Consider the following 19,995-nt stretch of genomic DNA (forward strand, 5'->3'; position numbering starts at 1 on the left):
GGAGGCGTCGATGTCTTTCCGAGGAGTACTCTGCAGCCTGCCCGTGCCTCACCAGGAACCCCGCGACCCCGCTTCGTGCTACCTGCACCACATCCCTCAACACACATCGCTCAGTCGTCGATGCTCATCATCAGACCTAAACTCGCGTTTTCGTTCGCTCATTCGGCTCTCTTCTCTACCCCAATACCACCGAGTGTACCTTACATCGAACGTCGTACACCATAGCGGACCTAATTCAACTTCCATTCGATGGCGACGGGTATCGAGGCCGCCGGTCTTGTGCTGGGCGCTATACCCTTGATACTTGCGGGTTTGCAATTCTATGCCGAAGGAATCAGTGTGACAAAACGATACTGGAGGTACAAGAGGGGTGTCAACGAGATTCTAAATGAGCTGAAGGTCGAGACTGCTATGTGCATCAACAGCATCAATATACTGTTATTCGGGATAGTCACCCCTAAAGAGATGGTTGGGTTTCTGAACGATCCACGAGGCGCACGATGGAAAGAGGAGAAGTTCGATCGAAAGCTTCGCGCGAGGCTAAGAGCGAGCTATGACCCGTACATGGCAAGCATCCACCAGATGGTGATCATAGCTGAGAAGTTCAAAGAGCGATTGAAATTGGACGATGCCGGAAGGCCTCCATTTTCCGAGAAAAATGCATTCAAGGAGCACTACGAGCGTTTGAAGTTCAGCCTGAAGAAATCGGACTACACGGAATTGATGGAACGGTTACGACGCGCGAATCTGGCCCTCGATCGCTTGACGAATCAGACGACGTACATCGAGACCCACACACCGGATCGCCTGTCAGTCCCGAATTTCGGCATGATCAACGAGAGAGCAGATAGCTTCCACTCCGCGCTGAAGGCAGGTTGGAATTGCCCATGCTCGGCGCACCATACCGTCAGTCTGCGCTTGGAGACACGCATCGAGGCCGTATCGAGTGATGAGGATGAGGACGATGATGCGCATATGATGCGTGACCCATTCCACGTTCTTTTCCATTACGACAGGGATCATGCAACTGAGCAATCAAGACAGGTTGGTGCTTGGTCCTGGGAGGAGGCGGATGTACGAGTCGATCCTATTCCAGACACTACACCGCATGTCCAACAGACTAGAGGTGTTCGGTTTGCAGCGCAGAATATGCAAAAGGCTGTGCAGGCAGCATTGGAAGCACGCCCGAACATGCAGCCCATAAAAGACTTGTGTGCTGCAATTTCGGAGCTCCAGAAACCACAACGCGAAGTTTGCTTTTCTTTGCTTGCTAGCGAGATCGCGAAGCAAAAGTATGGTGTGCACATTTACCCAACGAAACAGATGCCTCTCGACCCTGATACATGGTCGATTTCTTCGCTACACATGAGCTTGAACGACACAGATTTCGCTCGTCGCGATCGCTTGAAATTGGCAGTCACACTTGCTTCGAGTGTTTTGCAGCTTCATGAAACCCCATGGCTTGATCAGTGCTGGGGTAAAGACAGTATCTTCTTCGTGAAGCGACCCGGAATGACCATGTACGACCAGCCTTTTGTGTCATGGGACTTCAGTCGTACCACACCACCTGCGGAAGCTGGAATGCCCAAGTCAATGAATCACATCATCCGTAATCAGCCTTTGTACGCGCTTGGTGTCGCGTTGATAGAGCTCTGGTATGGCAAGCCTCTTCAAGAACTTTGGAAGGATGAGGATGGGCCTTTCGATACCGGTGTACGACAAGTCGATATTCTGACTGAATGGAATACCGCGAATCGACTTGTAGACGATCTATACAGCGAAGCTGGTCGCAGATATGGCGATGCCGTTCGGCGATGCATCCGCTGTGATTTCGATCGAAGAGCTAATAGTCTGGATGACATTCAGTTCCAGCGAGACGTATACCACGGCGTAGTATCGCAGTTGAAAGAGAACTACGAGTACTTGTTTTAGCACTAGTCGTACTCAGCTTAAACTTCCATCGTCATCTTCAACCAAGAGCATAAGCGTCACTGTCGACGACAAAGGTTTTGACTGTTTCCCACTCTAGCCGAAAGTGAGCATGACCACCAGCGAGTTATATATTACCCTGTCAATCAGCTTGAGTGTCAGATGCGGGACGAGGCAAGCTGGGCAATCGCATGTTCGGTAACGCTTCCACAGAGGCGGTAGCGTAGCGAAAGAAGACTATGCAAAAGCTCGTATGAGACCCTGCTGTCCCTCAATGCATGACTGAAGATCTTCTCATGTTGGTGAGGTTAAGTAAATGTTGGAACAAAGAAGAGCGTATGGTCGGGCGTGGAACAGGCAGGAACGCTTGAAGACTCACACATTTATGGCTTCTTTGCATCGCAGTTCCCTTTCAACCTCACCAGTATTTCAGCATCGTGGGTCTGAGCACAGAGAGAATGATCTTTTGGAGCGCTCTGCGACTACCGCGGAGCTACACCGAGAATTCGGGAAGGAAAGGGCGGAATCTTTTCGCCTTCCCCCTTGCGCCTTCCAAAGGTGGCAATCGATCGTGTCGCCAATCGCCAGGCTGGTCAGTGTTTGTCTCGTGCCAGCGGAACATAAATGGCAGCGGTTACCTCCCCCGAGAGTTTTCCTCTCCACACTTCCACCCTCAACTTATTCCCTCTACTGCCGCGCTCTTAAACTGTAAAACTTCTCACCAACTATAAATACAAAAGACAAAATATCTATCGAAGTCATGTACTATCAGCACTTTCTCTCTATTCTCCTCGTCGTCGTCGGCATGGCGTTTGCGGCTCCCAGTCCGCACATCGGCATGATCAACAACGACGACGTCCGCGATGTCGGCGCCGTGTACTCTCAAGCAGAGTTCTCGTCCGCGCCTACGTTTCTCCTCATGGACAAGCAGAGCCCTAGGTGTATTCCACTGTACGTAATCTTATCACTCTTGCATCGCAGTCATTGACGTGTTGTAGCAACAACGACGACATCATGTCAATCATGATCTGCGTCGAGTCCATCGAGTGCAACTTTTGGAAGGTACGTATTCGAAACAGGATGGAGATCGGCCCTATGAACTAACAACCAAAAGAACAAGGACTGTGGTGGCTCAATGTCGGACGAGGATGCTGCCTTCACCGTCGGTTGTGGCGACGTCCACAAGCTTCCCCTACCACTGACTGGCACATACGGCTCGTACAAGTGCCAGCATGTACATCTCAATACCTGCGAGTCTTCGAGCACTGTCAGGGTCGAGACTACTCCTCACGTTCCCAACAACTACGTGCTAGGTCAAGTATGTACTCGCATTATCTTCGATCACACCAATCATGCACTGACGTTCAGTAGTAAATCTTGCTTCCGTTGACTGCTATCTCGGCCCCGGTTTAATAATACCACCGTTGGATCCGTTAGATCTATAACAACGGTGAAATTGATCTATTGATGGTGATGGCTTATCTCTGCGGGCTCTTTTTTGCATAAACTTGACAGCAACTATGGACCAATAGCTTGTGATTTCAGATGTCGACAGCAATCCCATCTTTATCTATTAAGTCTTTGACCCATGCTTCACGGTGTTACGGCGGCGCAGAAGGATTTAATGACAGCTATGCCGTGTGATGATCTGAAACAATACTGCTCCGAGATTGCTTTGCGCATGCAAGCTGGCATCGCGCGTCAAATTAACTGCATGTGCGGTACGACCCATACTCATGGGCAATTGCAACGTTGCTTCACACTAGATGAAACATATCCAAGACCGCCCGCCCCTTCATCAATGGAAAAATGGATATCATAGCTCAGTACTCCGACGCGTTGCGCTTCTTCCCAATTGCATGGTCTCAACACCTCTACGCCTTTGACTTCTGACCCATCAGCGGTATCTGCATGCCCTCACTAAGCTGAATTCTTGGGCCTGGTATCTCGCTCATTTGCTCTCTCTTTGGTGTATCACCAAGCTTCTTCCACATGAGTTGCAGCATGACATGTCCCGGCGTGATGCCGGTCTGCTGCGATCCCCAACGGAACTGCCATAGTGGAAGAGATTCGTTGATAGTAGGGGTACGCTTAGCATCGTAATAGCATGCTACGTCTCCGAAGCAGAGGAAGACGTACGGGAATCCGGTCTACGTGTGCATTAGCAGTGTCTTCTGGCGAATTAAGCTGGGAACGATACTTACTATAGTGTATAGCTCGTCGTAAATGTCAACGTTGCGCTCCGTACACGTCCACGCATAATCGCCTTGCCCGTAGTGACTGTCGACGTTCTCTTCTTGACTAGCGTCTTGGAATGTGCAGTTGCCATTGTGAGTGCTAAGAGTATAAGGGTAGTCATCCATGCGCTCGAATATCCCGCATTCTTTCCCGCTCCCACTGTCATGGACGAATTTGCCATGCGCATCCAGGCATCCTACACTCGACTCTGGGGTTGCGGTGCCCCAATTGTCGGATGCCAAGACGTAGATGTGACCAATGCCGCTGAAGTCTGTTTGTTGAATGCCAGCGTATGTAGGTAGAGCGAGCGAGGTAACGATGAGGAGAAGCGTGGTGGGGATGTTGGCAAACATGATGCGCAAGCGTTGGTTTGGGTTCCGAGAGGAGAGAGACGAGGATGCAAGCTTTCCAAGGTTCGGTCGGCAGTGTCGTAGCGAAATGAATTCTCCTCTGGGGGAAGCAAGTATCCAGGCTCTTTATATTGATCGACCGTAACACAGCTCAGGCGTACCGTGCCACGCTATACAACAAGGAGCGTGCCTGACAAACCCCTCGCGCCGTCTCTCTAGGAGCAAGCACTAGGCTCTTTGGTGGGGAAGAGACACGCCCTTGCGAAACCTACCCCAAGAATGCTGCGGGATAGATTAATTTCCCCAGGAAACCAATTTCGGATCCCCTCCTCGTGATGACGGTAGACAAGCTCGCTTCCCAATTTGAGGAAAACGAAGTCTAGATACTTCGACGTTGGCGAATAGGCGAGAAGGAAATAATCGCATAACATACGGCGTGACCTTGTACTTAATATCGAACGTTGGGCCTTAATAGCATCGGGACGAATGTCGCGCGTATAGGACATCATGCTAAGAGCTGAGGAATGATACAGATATGCACGGGTTTACCAAGGTGGACGCACCCCGTGCCCAATCACAAGGAACATGGCGAATCGTTGGCAGGCAGAGAGATGAGGGATCGAAGGATCAGGCGTCGGCGGACTTGGAGCTTGTTTCGTTTAGCCAGAAATGCCAAAGCAGATATGTCAGAGATCTGTAAGCGCAGGCTGTTGGAGAGCGGACGGAGATGTCAGCGGAGGGACATTTGGGAAGCGGCGAGAGTTGCCGAGGCGCCAGTCGAGCTCGGACTTGGATGTCGCGCGCAAGCGAGGTATGGCGAACAGCTGAAGTTCGTGTCCTACCCGTTCCATCATCTATGACCGATGCCACTTCATGGTTTGAAGATGAGTACGAATCGCGTTCGACCGCATCTCATACAAAAATTGGCAACAGCTGGACAAGAGAAAATCAGACAACGGCGATCCCGACCCCGCGAGCGGCCCAGTTGGACCCCTCCGAAGACCCTCAAAACCCGAACCAGTTCTTCCCTACATCACGACACCGAAGTCCGGGATCATAATGGCGAATGCTGGCCACTCCTGTCGATCTCCCGCAAGATACCCACAAGCTCGCGCATCATCTCTGCTGAACCCAGCTTAGCGCTTTCGGCAGCATTACGCATCACTCACGAAGTCCGGAATAGCGCCTTCTCCTGGGATGATCAAAGCTAGTTCTACCGACTGCATCTGGATCTTGGCGACTAACTAGGCTAAACTACGAGTTCACGATACTGGCGGACGGGTCTTAAAAGCAGCGCATATGATGCGTTTGGCGCCTAAATTCTTATCAACAAGAACATCTTTTCGTTCCAGGGCGCCACCATGTCAGCCATATCATGTAGGACTACAGCCGTTTTGCCAGCCAATCCGTCACCTAATGAACATGGTACCATGTCGGTGTCCTTTTCAACAATGCATCACCATCACTGCGCCTTCCGCTTAGTGATAGAGAGGTGTACGAATCTGTACGTCATTGATATAGGTAAAATTAGGGCACTGCATGTGAGATAAGGATTAAGTGTGGTGGGTAGAATATCGTACGTGGGCGGCAACAGTAACGAGCTCTTTAGCTATAGGGACACGCAATAAGGTTGCTCTCGAGCCGAAGGCTAAGATGTAAGTGTCACATCATACTAGGGAAACACTAAACACCCTGGAGCCTACGTCGCTGTCAGGCCACCTGCTTTGCACGTTTTTATCTTGATGTAGGCCCCAGGGTGTTCGTTTTTTCCCTTGAATGGGGTGGTGTTTAGAGCCAAAGAACCTTGCGGCATGGCGTTGGGAGATGTACCGAGTTTAATGAGTGCGGATATTCGCGAGGTGCGCCGCAGAGCTCCTTAGAAAACTGTGTGACTTTGGATAAAGAATTCGAATAGTGTCACATTGAGAAAGTCTTGTTCATTTGGAAAGCTTATTGCACTCTACCTGGGAGGAATCTAATGTCCACGCAGAGCTACAAGGAGGATAAGCCTAGCTAGAACCGGCTTGATAGAGCTTCTATCTTCGGGCCTAATCTTGGTGAAAAATAGGGCTCCATGGGATCCTGCGTCTCGAAATCTTGCGAGAGAAAAGATGTAGAGTACTTTGGAGAACGCCATACTGTTTCCAGACTTTATGGTAAGAATATGCGTGCCTTGATGTAAAATCTGTAAGGCGATCAAGGGTAGACTGTTGCTTCTCTCATCGCATGGGGCACGCGACACTCCCGCTTTTGCTCTCCGAGTACCTTTTGACGAACGCAGTCTAAGCAAATGCCATCCACCGCATCATAAATCTTGTCGAGCTCGGCTATAAGCGTAGCCTTAGTGTATCGAGCAACAGACTTGCAAGCACAGTTCGGGGTTGTGCAACTCGCATAAAGAGGAGGTGACTCAGGTACGGCTCTAAGCTTGGACTTGATGACCAAGACCGAGCACTGATTGACGGGCCAAAGATCATTCCGCCTGAGACCGAAGATAAAAGTACCCAAGGCCTGCTTTGAAGCAGCACAAAACTCGAGTCCCGTAACGATCGAAGCGAATGCCGTGGTAATTCGCCTCTGATATGAAATTTGACGAAGTAGTAGGTATTCGAACACCTCCAAAGGTAGGAACTCGTGACCATCTGTGGCTTTTGTGACGCTGAGGATCGCGGTAGGGTCGCGGACCAATCTCTGAGAGACTCTGAAGAACTCTCTCGGCAACTCGAGGAGATGTGTGGCAAGAAGCATCTTTTCGAAATCTGCAGCTTCGAGATCTTCGAGAAGGGCGCCAATCCAGATGATAGCCCATGAACGAACCACATTCGCGCAATCGTATTTGTTACAACAAAGCGCAATTTTGGACAAGACGGTGGCGGCGAGCTTGAGGGGAAGTTCCGAAGTCTGCATGTGTGCGATCTTACAGATCATGATGATGGACTCAGGATCGTCATCTGGAAGCGGGACAGTGCGTGGTGAAGCCGGCGAAAGATTCTGGCCCTCAGAGAAGCGGCCGTCGAACATAGCCGCAAAGACTGGTGAAGCGAGGCCGAGCACCACGGACGAGACGAGGATGTTGCGAACTCCTTCTCCGACCCCGTCTTGGCCCGATTGGAGTATGACATCGCCTCTTTTTGCAACGACCTCTGCGTTGCCTCCGCTTTTCGACATTGTGACAGCGCCTGTGTTAACGTCAGTAAACAATTCTTACGATCAGGTTAGTGATCAATCACCTTCAGACGTGCGCTTCCGTGGGATAGCCAGCGTGAAGACTTCGCCTTCTTTGAGACCGTGGTAGAACAACAACAACCTCAATTCGCGCCCGATTGGAAAGTGTCGGGTTCAGAAGATGGAAGCAAAGACGGTGGTTGAGAGGGGGTCGCGACTGCCCTCTGGGTCGCGACTGGAACCTGGGCTTATTCGCACTCACCTTCACTTCCTTTATGGCTCGCACGCGTCTTGGGCAAAGGAACAAGCCGATAGAATTACCGAGTGATAAAACAGTTCAAAATCAGCAAACTGAGATATTGTGATGAAGCGCATCTTCCATTCCGTTGCGGTTTCTGTGCGCCGCTACTTGACGTGTTTTGAAGTGCTGTCGCCAGTCAATTGAGAATTGTTTAGGACTGCTCATATGTTGAAGCCAGATCAACGATCAATATAGTGCACCGAGAGTTACCATAAGCTCTTCCACAGATCGTCTGACCTTGGGATGGTGTTGCGGCATCATTGCCTATCCAGCGCCCACCTCACAACCGCCACGATCGTTAACCTATGGAAAGTCTGAACAGGTCTGGAGCCTACATCGGCGTTGGGGCATCTACTTTGGCAGGTTTCCATGTTAATGTAGGCTGCAAACCTGTTCAGTTTTTCCCTTGTATGAGGTGGCAATGTGAGAGTTCTAGACGGCCTATTGGACGACAGGAGGGCTTTGATGAAAGCAAACGCCGATCTTGTGACACGGAGAGGTGATGACTTGATCTTCAGCTGTGATGAAAGTGATCGAGAGGAGACGGAGCTGCCGGAGAAGTTGTGTGATCAACACGACGATAGGCAAGAGCAGGACCGGATAACTAAGTCTTTTCAATCACGGAACTTAACTCCATGAGATGTCGGCGAGACGACACAATGACACCATCGGGTCCCTCAGCTACATCGGGAGAAGGGATGCGTAGTGTCATTCTGTGGATGTGGTGGGGTACCTGGAAGCTGGAAGCTGGAAGCTGGAACTACCGAAACGCGAATTTGGCGCGCGCGCACCTTCCGAGCGAGCTTCGGCCGAAAGATAAGAACAATCTCCAGCCTGCCGCCGTCTAAACCGAGACAAACCCCCTGCGCCGACCGTCGCCCTGGCTTCCCGCGAGTTTTGTCAGACGCAACGGCGACATCTCGCATCCGCAGACTGCGAGCTTGAACCGCTGCAGCTCCGCATTTCCTGTGCTGCCGCGGACAAAGTACAAAGCGGCATCTAGATTGCTCGGACGCAAGCCCACTTTCCTTGGATTTGCCATCGCTAGCACGGGCACGACCTTCCAGAGATGCTGTGGGTGTGTCGTCCGAGCCCACAGTTCTCTCTACGCAAGATGCATTTTCCTGTGGTCGCATTGGAAGCTAGAACCCAGCGAAAGCCCTGTGGACAGCCATTCGAACAACACATCATCACGACCTTCGGGCCTCTGAGAGTCACAATACCAGCTCCGTAAACCATATTGATCCTTCCACAATGCCGAATTGAAGCTATTCGGGAGCTCTCCATATGGAGCTTTAGCGTACGCCAGTGAAGTGCCACTCCCAGGCCTCGATTTACGTACATTCTTGCTCGATCGGGTCAAACGACCACGCGCTACTGGAGCTACCGTGTTGACCCACGCCCACAGACTACGCTACGGGCTTCTCGGCGAAGCTTCGTGAGTATCAAACGGGTAAGCAGCTGGTAGAGCTCCCCTGGCGCGTCTGTGAGCTGATTCGCGCCATTGGACGCGACCCCGCACTATCAGCGATGCGAAGTAATTCCAAACACGACCGTCACACCCGCAGCGACCACTTGTCTGTGTGGGAATGTCGCATCACCAAGTGGGGATGACCGACCTCGTCTGCCTGGTGACCCAGGGATCAGAGGCTGAAAGTAGTGAGAAGATCGTGCGGCTGCTCGGCGGTATATAAAAGCCCCCTCACGAACCCCTCAATTGCTCTCACAACACCAACATTGTCCAGTGTAGCATCCGGTCTTCCATTTAACTTCTCTACCATACATCGACGTCACTTCGGCCCGCAAGAGGTATACCGACCCACGCACCCCTCACTTCCCCCCTGCCGGGACGATAGGCTGACATACCTTGCGTCAGGAATACGTACCATTCGTTGTACCTTTGCCGGCTTCTACTATATATCTCTCCCTCGGAGCCTCAATTGTTCTCTTGTCAGTTCAATAAGTCAAAATGGTATTTCTCCGATCTGCTTCTCGCCTTGCGCGCCCTGCCTCCTCCCTCCTCAGCGCACGCGTCGGACCTCGATTAACTTCGTCGCTCCGCCAACCGAATGCTTTCAGAACGCTGACCGCGACGGCTTCACAACAGGGCAAAGTTCTTCTCGTCCTCTACGATGTAAGTGTCCATGGTACTCCCAATGCGCGTTGTCATGTCTAACAACAACACCAGGGTGGTGTCCACGCTGAGCAGGAGCCTCGCATGCTCGGAACTACCGAGAACGAGCTAGGCATCAGGAAGTGGATCGAGGAGCAAGGCCACGAGCTCGTCACCACCTCCAACAAGGAAGGCGAGAACTCCGAGTTCGACAAGCACCTTGTTGATGCTGAGGTTATCATTACCACTCCGTACGTCAGAGCTACCCCGCAATGCCGCTAAGCGCCCCACATGCACGCGTCAAGCTTCGGCCGGACGCGCTAAGGCTGCAAACACCATCCGAGCCAGCATCAGCTAACAGATCGCGATCAACAGCTTCCACCCCGGTTACCTCACCGCCGAGCGCCTGGCCAAGGCTAAGAACCTCAAGCTTGCCGTCACTGCTGGTATCGGATCTGACCACGTCGACCTCAATGCCGCCAACAAGACCAACGGCGGTATCACCGTCGCCGAGGTTACTGGCTCCAACGTCGTCTCCGTCGCCGAGCACGTCGTCATGACCATCCTGACCCTTGTCCGCAACTTCGTCCCCGCCCACGAGCAGATCGCCAAGGGAGAGTGGAACGTCGCCGAAGTCGCCAAGAACGAGTACGATCTCGAGAACAAGGTTGTCGGTACCGTCGCTGTTGGCCGTATCGGTGAGCGTGTGCTCCGTCGTCTCAAGCCCTTCGACTGCAAGGAGCTCCTCTACTTCGACTACCAGCCCCTTTCCCCCGAGAAGGAGAAGGAGATTGGCTGCCGTCGCGTCGAGAACCTCGAGGAGATGTTGGCCCAGTGTGACGTTGTCACCATCAACTGCCCGCTCCACGAGAAGACCCGCGGTCTCTTCAACAAGGACCTCATCTCCAAGATGAAGAAGGGCTCATGGTTGGTTAACACCGCCCGTGGTGCCATCGTCGTCAAGGAGGACGTTGCCCAGGCTCTCAAGGACGGCCACCTCCGTGGATACGGTGGTGACGTCTGGTTCCCTCAGCCCGCCCCCAAGGACCACCCGCTCCGCTACGCCCAGAACCCATGGGGCGGCGGCAACGCCATGGTTCCTCACATGTCCGGTACCTCGATCGATGCCCAGGAGCGATACGCCAACGGCACCAAGGCTATCCTCGACGAGTACTTCTCCGGCCGCGAGAACTATCGCCCGGAGGTAAGATTATTTCCCTTACGAATTGCATGAGACACATACTAACTTGGTTTCACAGGACCTTATTGTCCACAAGGGCGACTACGCCACCAAGGCGTACGGTCAGCGCAAGTAGAGGAACGGTCTCCTTCTGCAGCCTTCTGTCTTCTTTGAGCGATTTGGCACGAATTTCTTTGTTTAGGCTTGGGCGTCGAATGGGTATTTCCGCCTACCTATGTACATGAATATATCCACTTGAACTCCAACTCCAACTCCAGCCGATGATGTGATGCATGAGAAAGTCCCAAATTGTAGGCAAAGTGATGTAAACACCTCATACGAAAAGTTCGGACACCTACCTCCTGGAAGTCTACATCACCTCAGGGCTTTACATAACTTCAGCTTTTATGCTGATGTAGACGGCAGTGCAGTTGTTCGTGTTTTCTTGTATGAGGAAGGGTATTATAGAAATCATCGATGTCGTGACAAGGACCGCCGCCTCTCGTCTTCATGCTCATCTTCACTGTCATCCTTGAAGCCTTCCTCCAGCTCACGTCCTAACCGCCGTTCTTCCTCCATGATGCTGCGGCGTTGTTCGAGGGCTTCTCTTCTCCTCTCATCGATGGGGTCAAAGCCCACCATGCCCTCTCCCTCCTCGTCGTCGAACAAGTCGTCGTCGTGTTGTCCGCTCCCATCCACAATCGCGCGCTGTCTGACCCACGCGGAAGGCGCGAAGAGGTTGTAGAGGGCATCGGAGAGGTTCGTCCGCCAAGAGGACGGGAAGTCGGTCACGCTCGCGGGCATAGGCAGGTACTGGCTATAACGGCTGCGGTGCCGGCGCACAAAGGGCAGCACGAGGAAGACTAGCAGGACATAGAGGAGGGCAGCGAGGAAGAGTGGTACGAGGATGGTCTGGAGGCGCATCGTCAGCCTCCACATGGGGTTGGTGTGCGCGGTGGGTCGCGTTATGCGCTCACCGCCCAAGCTTCCTGTACGTGACAGCTGTCACTCACCTTGAGGAAATGGGTAAAGCCGGCCATGGCTGTGGATGCATGTGCTAGTGAGGGTGCGTGAACTGGCGGAGCGCGTCCTTTTGATCGCCTAGGGCTGATGCGAGGCCGGGGCTGCTAGCCGTGGGTGGTGTACGTGGACAGCAGACGTGGTGTTGAGACGCAGTGCGCCAGGCGTGAGGAAGGTGCGACGGGCGAGTGTGCAGGTGCTGTGCCTGCTGCGCCACAGACAGGCGGGAGGTACTGGATGTGCCGGGAATAGTTACTGTCGATGTCGAGGCCGATGGGAGGACGGCCGTCGCGTAGGCCGGCTAGGGGTTCGTCTGGGCATGGATGGCAGATGGCGCCACAACACGGACGTGCGCACGTCTCAGGAGAACGTCGGAGCCAATGCGGCCATGGCGGGTGGTTCGCGTGCTTGCATATCCACGCGGAGCAGCCCTGGCGCGCTGTAACTATGAGACGTGGTGAATCGGCGCTGTGGAGATCAAATGGCCGCGTCCCAGTCCTGTCTACTTGCCATGCAGTCACACGGGGGGCGCTAGTTAGTTACAGTATTCGGCAACTTCCCACTCCCTCTCTCGCAGCCGCATTGCTGCCACGACGGCGCCCCAGGAATTGCTTCTCACCTTCGACTCACCGCACGCAGCCCCGCACGCTCGTTTCAGGACCACACACGCCCGCTGAGGCAGCGGCATCGTCACCTGCGCCGTAGCAGCGAGGCGGGACGCATTGCTCCGCGAAGGAGGGGGACGCAGACACGTCGGGCGGCGCGCTCCCAAGGCGGCAGAGCATTGGGCATAGGCTCTCGCTATAGGCATGGACAGCAAGGGTCGGCAATCTTCCGCCGGCAAGTTCTTCGGACGACGCCTGCACAAAGACAAGGACAAGAACACGGGCGACGCCAAACACACCACCACATCGTCCACCGACAGCCCCCCGGGGAGCTCCCATGGCTCGCTCTCGTCACGACACTCACACAGACACTCCATCGGCGGCGCTTCGATAGACCAGCGGCCCGTGTCCATGACGGCCGAGGGCATCTTCGCGCGAGCTGGCCCCGTATCCTCCATCGACCCCCCGCGAGACGACGCCTCCAAGAACGCCGAACCGCTGCCGCACCACCTCAACAAGGGCGGCGGCGACTTCCATCAGTACCCCGTCTTCAACGCCACCGCAATGCCCCAGAACGGCTACTCCAACCCGGGGCCGCCGCGCCCACCGCCCCATTCCCTCGGCACCACCATCGCCTCGAGCAACCCAGGCGACCGCGGCGTCTCGATGCAGCAGTGGGGCGCGCGCGGGAGCAGCAGGGACGGCAACTACTCATACTACGCCGGCACTGACTCCTCCAACAACACGCGCACCTCGTCCGACCAGGCCAGCATCTACAGCAATGACTCCAAGTCGCGCGGCAGCAACGTCTTCTACCCGCAGAACCCATCTCAGAGCACCATCTCCTCCATAGGCCTCGATGCCGGCAGCCTCCTCCCCACCGCCGTGTCCACCCCCCGCGACTCGCACCGCCATCTGCTGCACTACAACTCCTCCTCGCCCTCCGCATCGCAGACCTCGTTCAACCAGAACACACTCAGCATACAACGACCGCCAGACCATGTCGTAGAGAAGGAGTTCATGAACCTCATGGTGAAGCGAGGATGGAAGAGCTTACCAGAGCAGGCGCGGCGGCAGATGGAGGCCTACAAGATTGACAAGAAGTGGACCCTCGTCTACCAGGACAAGCTGGCCGAGTTCAAGCACGAGGAGAAGAAGCGCCAGACGCAGCGGATAACCTACGGCGGCCCCGGTGCCGGTGGTGGCCAAGACATCCTCATGCGCGCAGAAGAGGAGGGCTCGCCCGAGTGGTACGTCAAGAAGGTCATGGACAACTCCATATCTATAAAACAGATGTCGAGTTTGGAGATCAGTCTACGAACACAGCCCATCGCCTGGGTCAGGGGCTTCATCGAAGCGCAGGGTCAAATCGCCCTCACGAACGTGCTGGCCAAGATCAACCGCAGGAAGACAACAGGGCCGGCGCCCCCTCCCAGCGTGATGGCGCAAAAGGCAGAGAACGACGTCGAACGCGAATACGAGATCATCAAGTGCTTGAAGGCCCTGATGAACAACAAGTACGGTGCCGACAACGCCCTCAACCATCCGTCCATCATTCAGGCGCTGTGCGGCTCTTTGATCTCCACACGGCTCAACACACGAAAGCTTGTCTCAGATGTCTTGACCTTCTTGTGCCACTGGGGTAACGGAAGCGGACACGAGAAAGTACTACAGGCACTCGACAACCTCAAATCGCAATACGGCGAAAGCAGCCGTTTCGATGCATGGATGCGCATCGTCGAAGTCACGGTCGACGGCCGTGGCAAGATGGGCTCCATGGTAGGCGCTTCAGACGAAGTCCGCAGTGGAGGTATCGGCGTAGAGAACCTGCTCATGGAATACGCCATTGCGACACTCTTCTTGATCAACATGGTTGTGGATGCCCCGGAGCGCGACCTGCAGCTCAGGATGCACGTGCGAGCTCAGTTCACAGCATGTGGCATCAAGCGCATCTTCAACAAGATGGAGGGCTTCCAGTACGATGTCATCGACAAGCAGATCGAGCACTACTTGGACAACGAAGCTGTCGACTATGAGGATTTCCTTCAGAAGGAGAACAGCTCCATGGTCGAGGGCGTCGAAGGCGAAACCAAGGATCTCAACGACCCTCTGCAAATCGCAGATGCTATCATGAGCAAGATTGGTGGCACTCGCGCGCAAGACTACTTCACGTCAGCTATGCAACACTTGCTGTTGATGCGCGACACGGAGAGCGAGGATCGATTACGCATGTTCCAATTGGTGGACCAAATGCTGAGCTACGTGGCTATGGACCGCCGACTGCCAGACATGGACCTCAAGCAGAGTCTGAACTTCACTGTGCAATCTCTGCTTGACAAGCTGTACACCGATTCGGAAGCCCGACAGGTTCGCGATGAAGCAGTCGAAGCACGACAAATAGCAGACTCGGCTATTGCAGAGCGCGATGAGATGAAAGCGCAGCTGGAGCTGGGTGCAGATGGCTTAGTCTCCAAGCTGCAGAAACAACTTGCGGAACAAGAACGTATCATCGAGCTCCGTGGTAGGCAAGTAGAGACCATGAAGGCCGAACTAGCGGAAATGCAGAGGATACGAGCACAAGAGCTGCAACGCAACGAACTGGAGACGCGAGAACTGTACTTGATGCTTAGGGATGCTCAGGACGTCGCAGCGTCGGCAGCGAAGAAGTCTGGTAAAGACGGGCTCGCTACCACCGATCCAGCTCAAATGCAGGGTATCATGGACCGCGAACGTCTGATGAACAGACTGGAGATCCAACTGCAACGAGCCAGGACACAAGCAACACTGGAGGGCAAGTCCCTGCAGATGCAGCCCAGCGAGAAGCTTAGGGAACTGCGAGAAAAGATGGAGGGCGACATGCCTGGCATGACCGAACAGGGCTATGGTGGCCTCGAAGCCAGCTCATTCGGATCAGTACGTGCCAAAAGTGGAGTGCCCCGCAGGAAGCCCCTCCCTGGTCTTCCTGGCCAGATTGGTGAGGATGCTGAGATGTCGGAGATGGACGATGATGATGCTGTCATTGAGAAGCCCCGTCTGATCCAGATGCACAAGCCAAAGCTCAGCACTTCGACAGCCAATGCCCTCATGGCGGATATCACGGCGAACGTCAAGCGATACGAAGATTCTGATGCCGAAGGGGATGGCGTTACTACAGGACCATCGCATCCCAGCCTCGAATCCGACTCACCAAAGACACCTGGCGATAATGAGGCACCCAAAGCCAACATTCCTCCACCTCCACCCCCGCCTCCTGGTGCCCTTGGATTCTCGAACAACATTCCTCCTCCGCCTCCTATGCCCGGTACTGCTGGACCTCCACCACCTCCGCCGCCGCCGCCTCCGCCAGGCAAGCTTGGCTTTAAGCCCGGAATTCCTGCACCACCTCCTATGCCTGGAGATGGCAGCATGCCACCTCCTCCACCACCGCCACCACCAATGCCAGGTGCCAAACGTCCTGGATTCATGCCCAAGGCGCCTGGATTTGGAGCTGCCCAACAATTTGCTCTTTCTGGACCGCGACCGAAGAAGAAGCTCAAGGCCCTGCATTGGGACAAGGTCGACCAACCTACTACCACTGTCTGGGCCACTCGCGGTCTCAGCTCGGAAGAGAAAGAAGAGAAGTACCAGGAGTTGGCAAGGAAGGGTGTTTTGGAGGAAGTCGAGAAGCTCTTCTTGGCAAAGGAGATCAAGGCGATTGGCAAGAAATCTGGCAAGAAGGACGACAAGAAGCAGATCATCTCTCGCGACCTCATGCACAACTTCCAGATCAGTATGGCCAAGTTCTCATCGTATGGAGTTGAAGATATCGTTAGGATGATCATCCACTGCGACAACAAGATTCTGGACGATCCTGTCACTATGGAGTTCTTGCAAAAGAACGACTTCTGCGATATTCCCGATAACACCGCCAAGCTCATGGCTCCCTACTCGAAGGACTGGACTGGACCCAATGCTAGCGAGAGCAAGCGCGAACAGGACCCGAACGAACTCACACGAGAGGATCAGATCTACCTTCTCACTGCCTACGAACTGCACCACTACTGGAAGAGCAGGATGAGGGCGCTTGCGCTGACTCGCACGTACGAAACTGAGTACGACGAGATTTCCAACAAGCTGCTGGAAATCTCAAGGGTATCTGAGAGCCTGCGTGATTCGTCAAGCTTGATCAGTGTTCTGGGTCTCATTCTCGACATTGGTAACTTCATGAACGATGCCAACAAACAAGCCAGTGGTTTCAAGCTCTCTACTCTAGGGCGACTGGGTATGCTCAAGGATGACAAGAACGAGTCCACATTCGCCGATGTCGTTGAAAGAATTGTCCGCAACCAATACTCTGGATGGGAAGGCTTCACCGACGAGATCAGTGGCGTTGTAACAGCCCAGAAGATCAACGTCGAGCAACTTCAGACCGATGCCAAGAAGTATATCGACAACATCAAGAACGTTCAGATGTCGCTAGACTCTGGTAACTTGTCCGATCCGACCAAGTTCCACCCAGAAGACAAGGTCGCCATTGTTGTACAGCGGAACATGAAGGAGGCTAGAAGAAAGGCAGAGCAGATGCAGGTCTTCCTGGAGGACATGCAGAAGAGCTACGATGATATTATGGCGTTTTATGGTGAAGATCCGACCGATGACAGTGCGAGGAGGGATTTCTTTGCGAAGTTGGCCAACTTCGTCCAGGAATGGAAAGTAAGTCATTTCCAACCCCCTGTCCTTGTGATCACGATGCTGGCTTTACACGGCTTGGTTATACATCGCTATAGATCAATTGCTAACTTGCTTGTAGAAATCCAAGGAGAAGAACACCACTCTCGAAGAGCAACATCGTCGCAACGAAATTTCCATGCGTCGCAAACAAGCGCAAACCGCAAACCCTCTCTCACCCAACGCCCTCTCCTCGGACTCCGATGCTCCCAAATCACCCGCATCCACCGGTGCTATGGACGACCTACTCCAGAAGCTACGTGCTGCTAAGCCCGAAGCAAGAGATCAACGCGATCGCCGTCGTCGCGCCCGCTTAAAGGACAGGCACCAGGTACGCGTGGCTAGTGGCCAGAAGATCCCAGAGATCGGCGTCAACATGGAAGATGGCGGAGAGGGTGCCGAGGGTGAGGACGAGAAGAACAAACTGCTCAGTCCCACCAGCGAGACTGCGGACAGCGAGGCTAGTAGCACCGCTGGTCCTGCAGCTGCAGCTGCCGCCGGTACCGCAGAAGCAGACATCGCAGACCGCGCTGCTGCCATGCTGGAAGGTCTCCAGTCCGGAACTGGCCTAAACAAAGATGGATCACTATCCGTCAGGCGGAGAAGAGAGAGCGCGGACACGGAACGACAACGAAGGAGAAACCGACGCAATCAAGCTTCCGCCAAAAGCGAAGACGGAGGCATCTTGAGCCCGACTGCCATACCCGAAGAAGGCGAAAGTATCATCGACGGTGATGGCGCCGCCGACCAAGAAGGCGACGAATCAAGAGATCCCACGACGCCAGTCACAGTCGTCCACCCACCGAGTCCGGAATCAAAGGGAAGAGATCTACCCACGCCACCGCCGGAGGAAGGCTGAGAGAGCTACGTTAATACCGCCACGTTGTCACGTATTGGGGGCGCTGCTTGCACTATCATCGCTGTTGTAGCAAGGGAAGCCATACACTTGGAAGGAACGGAGGGGAAGGAAGCCAGTTGGGAAAATAATTTTCGCGATAGCCCCATTTTCGACTTCGATACCCGATCGCCTTGTTTTTTTTTTACTACTTTATTTTGTCACTTTCCTCGTTTGAGCAAACTATAAGCTTTTTTTAACTCTTACACATGGCTCTCTGCTTGTTTCCTTGTCCTGTACTGTAATACATCTGGGGGGACCTACTAATGCATCGCTTGCGTCCTTGTGATGTTCGCTGGCGTCGATTTTTTGTTTGTTACTGTTACTGTAAGGAAGGTGACGGATGGTATGTTTGGATGATGGGATAGCTTAGCATGGGTGGACAAGGAAGGAAGGCTAGATATCCTGGGGAAGGAACGATGGGGGGTTATAGGAATTATGTCGTCATCTTTGTTTCTTCGTCTCTGATTATGTGATGTTGGAAGTTGGGAGGTTGGCATTGGGGAATAACGGGATGAGGTAATTCGCGTCAGTCGCGTTGGGGTGATGGATAGGGGTGGTTTTGGTAAGTTGTGTGTCGTCCCTTCCTCTTCAATGTGCTGGCGCTGACGTTGTTCACAGCGCGGAGCATATTCGGCGATGTGTGCCTTCTGTGTTCAGTTCCCTACTTATCCATGGCTCCCATCTGTCCGCGGTCGGCAGCCTTGTCATCGGGCTACTTGCGTGCTGCGTCTCAATTGTTCCCTTCATTTCGTTCCCCTCTCTTCCGTTCCGCGACTGGCGCATGTCTTGTCGCCCAGCCCAGCCCTGGAGGTTTCTCTATAACCACGCCATTACGTCATCGCATGCGATGTAACGTGAACAAGGCCCGCAAGACTGAGGCTCTCGTCTTGGTCACTCGCGTGTGCGTCTTTCCTTCTTCAACGCACTGCTCAAGGCAGAGACGCCAACGAAAAAAAAGAAAGATGGATTCCGCCGTTCGTTTCGTTCATGTGAGCCTCCAAAGTAGCTCTCACTTAGATCTCGAGATCTCCGTATCGTTGTGGATGTTTCGTATCCAGGACCGCACTTCACAGACCGTCTCGGATTGAAGCTCACTCTCCAGGGCTGCACTTTCGTGAGAAAGAGGATCACCCGGCACCATCGCTACTATCGAGTAGGTGTTGCTGGTGGGTCGCAACACAAGCTTCTGGGTCATCAGGCCTAGGCCCTTGAGCCTAGACGTTCTGCCCTCGCAGAGTCATATGCGGCACACCTGACGCTGTGTGAGTGTAGGTGGGAACAATTGAAAGAGCTGCTTTGTAAAGAATGGAAGAAGTTGTTAGTATGTCGGTGCGCCACCGCTTCTGTAGGCAGTACGAAGGCGAAGTAGAAGGTAGCACTGCCATGGGGAGCAGGTTGACTGAGGTCGAAGCTGGAGGCGGAGAGGACAGGACTCTTATACAGGGAGCCCGGGTAGTGCAAACGCAGGCAGACGCGCTAGCCTGGTTGG

At 53.8% G+C, this 19,995-nt stretch overlaps 6 protein-coding genes across 6 annotated transcripts; 4 read left to right on the forward strand and 2 right to left on the reverse strand.

Moving 5' to 3' along the window:
* Nucleotides 1-249: 249 nt before the first annotated feature.
* On the forward strand, nucleotides 250-1,932 carry J4E87_000801 (uncharacterized protein; the record flags this gene model as incomplete). Its single annotated transcript, XM_049372453.1, has 1 exon — nucleotides 250-1,932. One exon carries the CDS (start codon nucleotides 250-252, stop codon nucleotides 1,930-1,932), a length of 1,683 nt encoding a protein of 560 aa, XP_049238587.1.
* An 835-nt stretch (nucleotides 1,933-2,767) lies between these two features.
* J4E87_000802 (uncharacterized protein) lies at nucleotides 2,768-3,303 on the forward strand (the record flags this gene model as incomplete). The annotated part of the gene is made up of 4 exons (XM_049372454.1): nucleotides 2,768-2,880; nucleotides 2,928-2,991; nucleotides 3,044-3,247; nucleotides 3,301-3,303. 4 exons carry the CDS (start codon nucleotides 2,768-2,770, stop codon nucleotides 3,301-3,303), a joined length of 384 nt encoding a protein of 127 aa, XP_049238588.1.
* Nucleotides 3,304-3,803: 500 nt separating this feature from the next.
* On the reverse strand, nucleotides 3,804-4,520 carry J4E87_000803 (uncharacterized protein; the record flags this gene model as incomplete). The annotated part of the gene is made up of 2 exons (XM_049372455.1): nucleotides 3,804-4,079; nucleotides 4,134-4,520. The coding sequence occupies 2 exons, from the start codon at nucleotides 4,518-4,520 to the stop codon at nucleotides 3,804-3,806; spliced, it is 663 nt and encodes a 220-aa protein (XP_049238589.1).
* Nucleotides 4,521-9,952: 5,432 nt separating this feature from the next.
* Nucleotides 9,953-11,412, forward strand: J4E87_000804 (uncharacterized protein; the record flags this gene model as incomplete). The annotated part of the gene is made up of 4 exons (XM_049372456.1): nucleotides 9,953-10,117; nucleotides 10,172-10,347; nucleotides 10,472-11,300; nucleotides 11,356-11,412. The coding sequence occupies 4 exons, from the start codon at nucleotides 9,953-9,955 to the stop codon at nucleotides 11,410-11,412; spliced, it is 1,227 nt and encodes a 408-aa protein (XP_049238590.1).
* Nucleotides 11,413-11,747: 335 nt separating this feature from the next.
* Nucleotides 11,748-12,316, reverse strand: J4E87_000805 (uncharacterized protein; the record flags this gene model as incomplete). Its single annotated transcript, XM_049372457.1, has 2 exons — nucleotides 11,748-12,188; nucleotides 12,290-12,316. 2 exons carry the CDS (start codon nucleotides 12,314-12,316, stop codon nucleotides 11,748-11,750), a joined length of 468 nt encoding a protein of 155 aa, XP_049238591.1.
* A 789-nt stretch (nucleotides 12,317-13,105) lies between these two features.
* Nucleotides 13,106-18,467, forward strand: J4E87_000806 (uncharacterized protein; the record flags this gene model as incomplete). The annotated part of the gene is made up of 2 exons (XM_049372458.1): nucleotides 13,106-17,593; nucleotides 17,691-18,467. The coding sequence occupies 2 exons, from the start codon at nucleotides 13,106-13,108 to the stop codon at nucleotides 18,465-18,467; spliced, it is 5,265 nt and encodes a 1,754-aa protein (XP_049238592.1).
* Nucleotides 18,468-19,995: the final 1,528 nt, after the last annotated feature.

The sequence above is a fragment of the Alternaria ethzedia genome (assembly GCF_023757985.1).
Source record: "Alternaria ethzedia strain BMP 0044 chromosome Unknown scaffold_1, whole genome shotgun sequence".
Lineage (NCBI taxonomy): Eukaryota > Fungi > Ascomycota > Dothideomycetes > Pleosporales > Pleosporaceae > Alternaria > Alternaria ethzedia.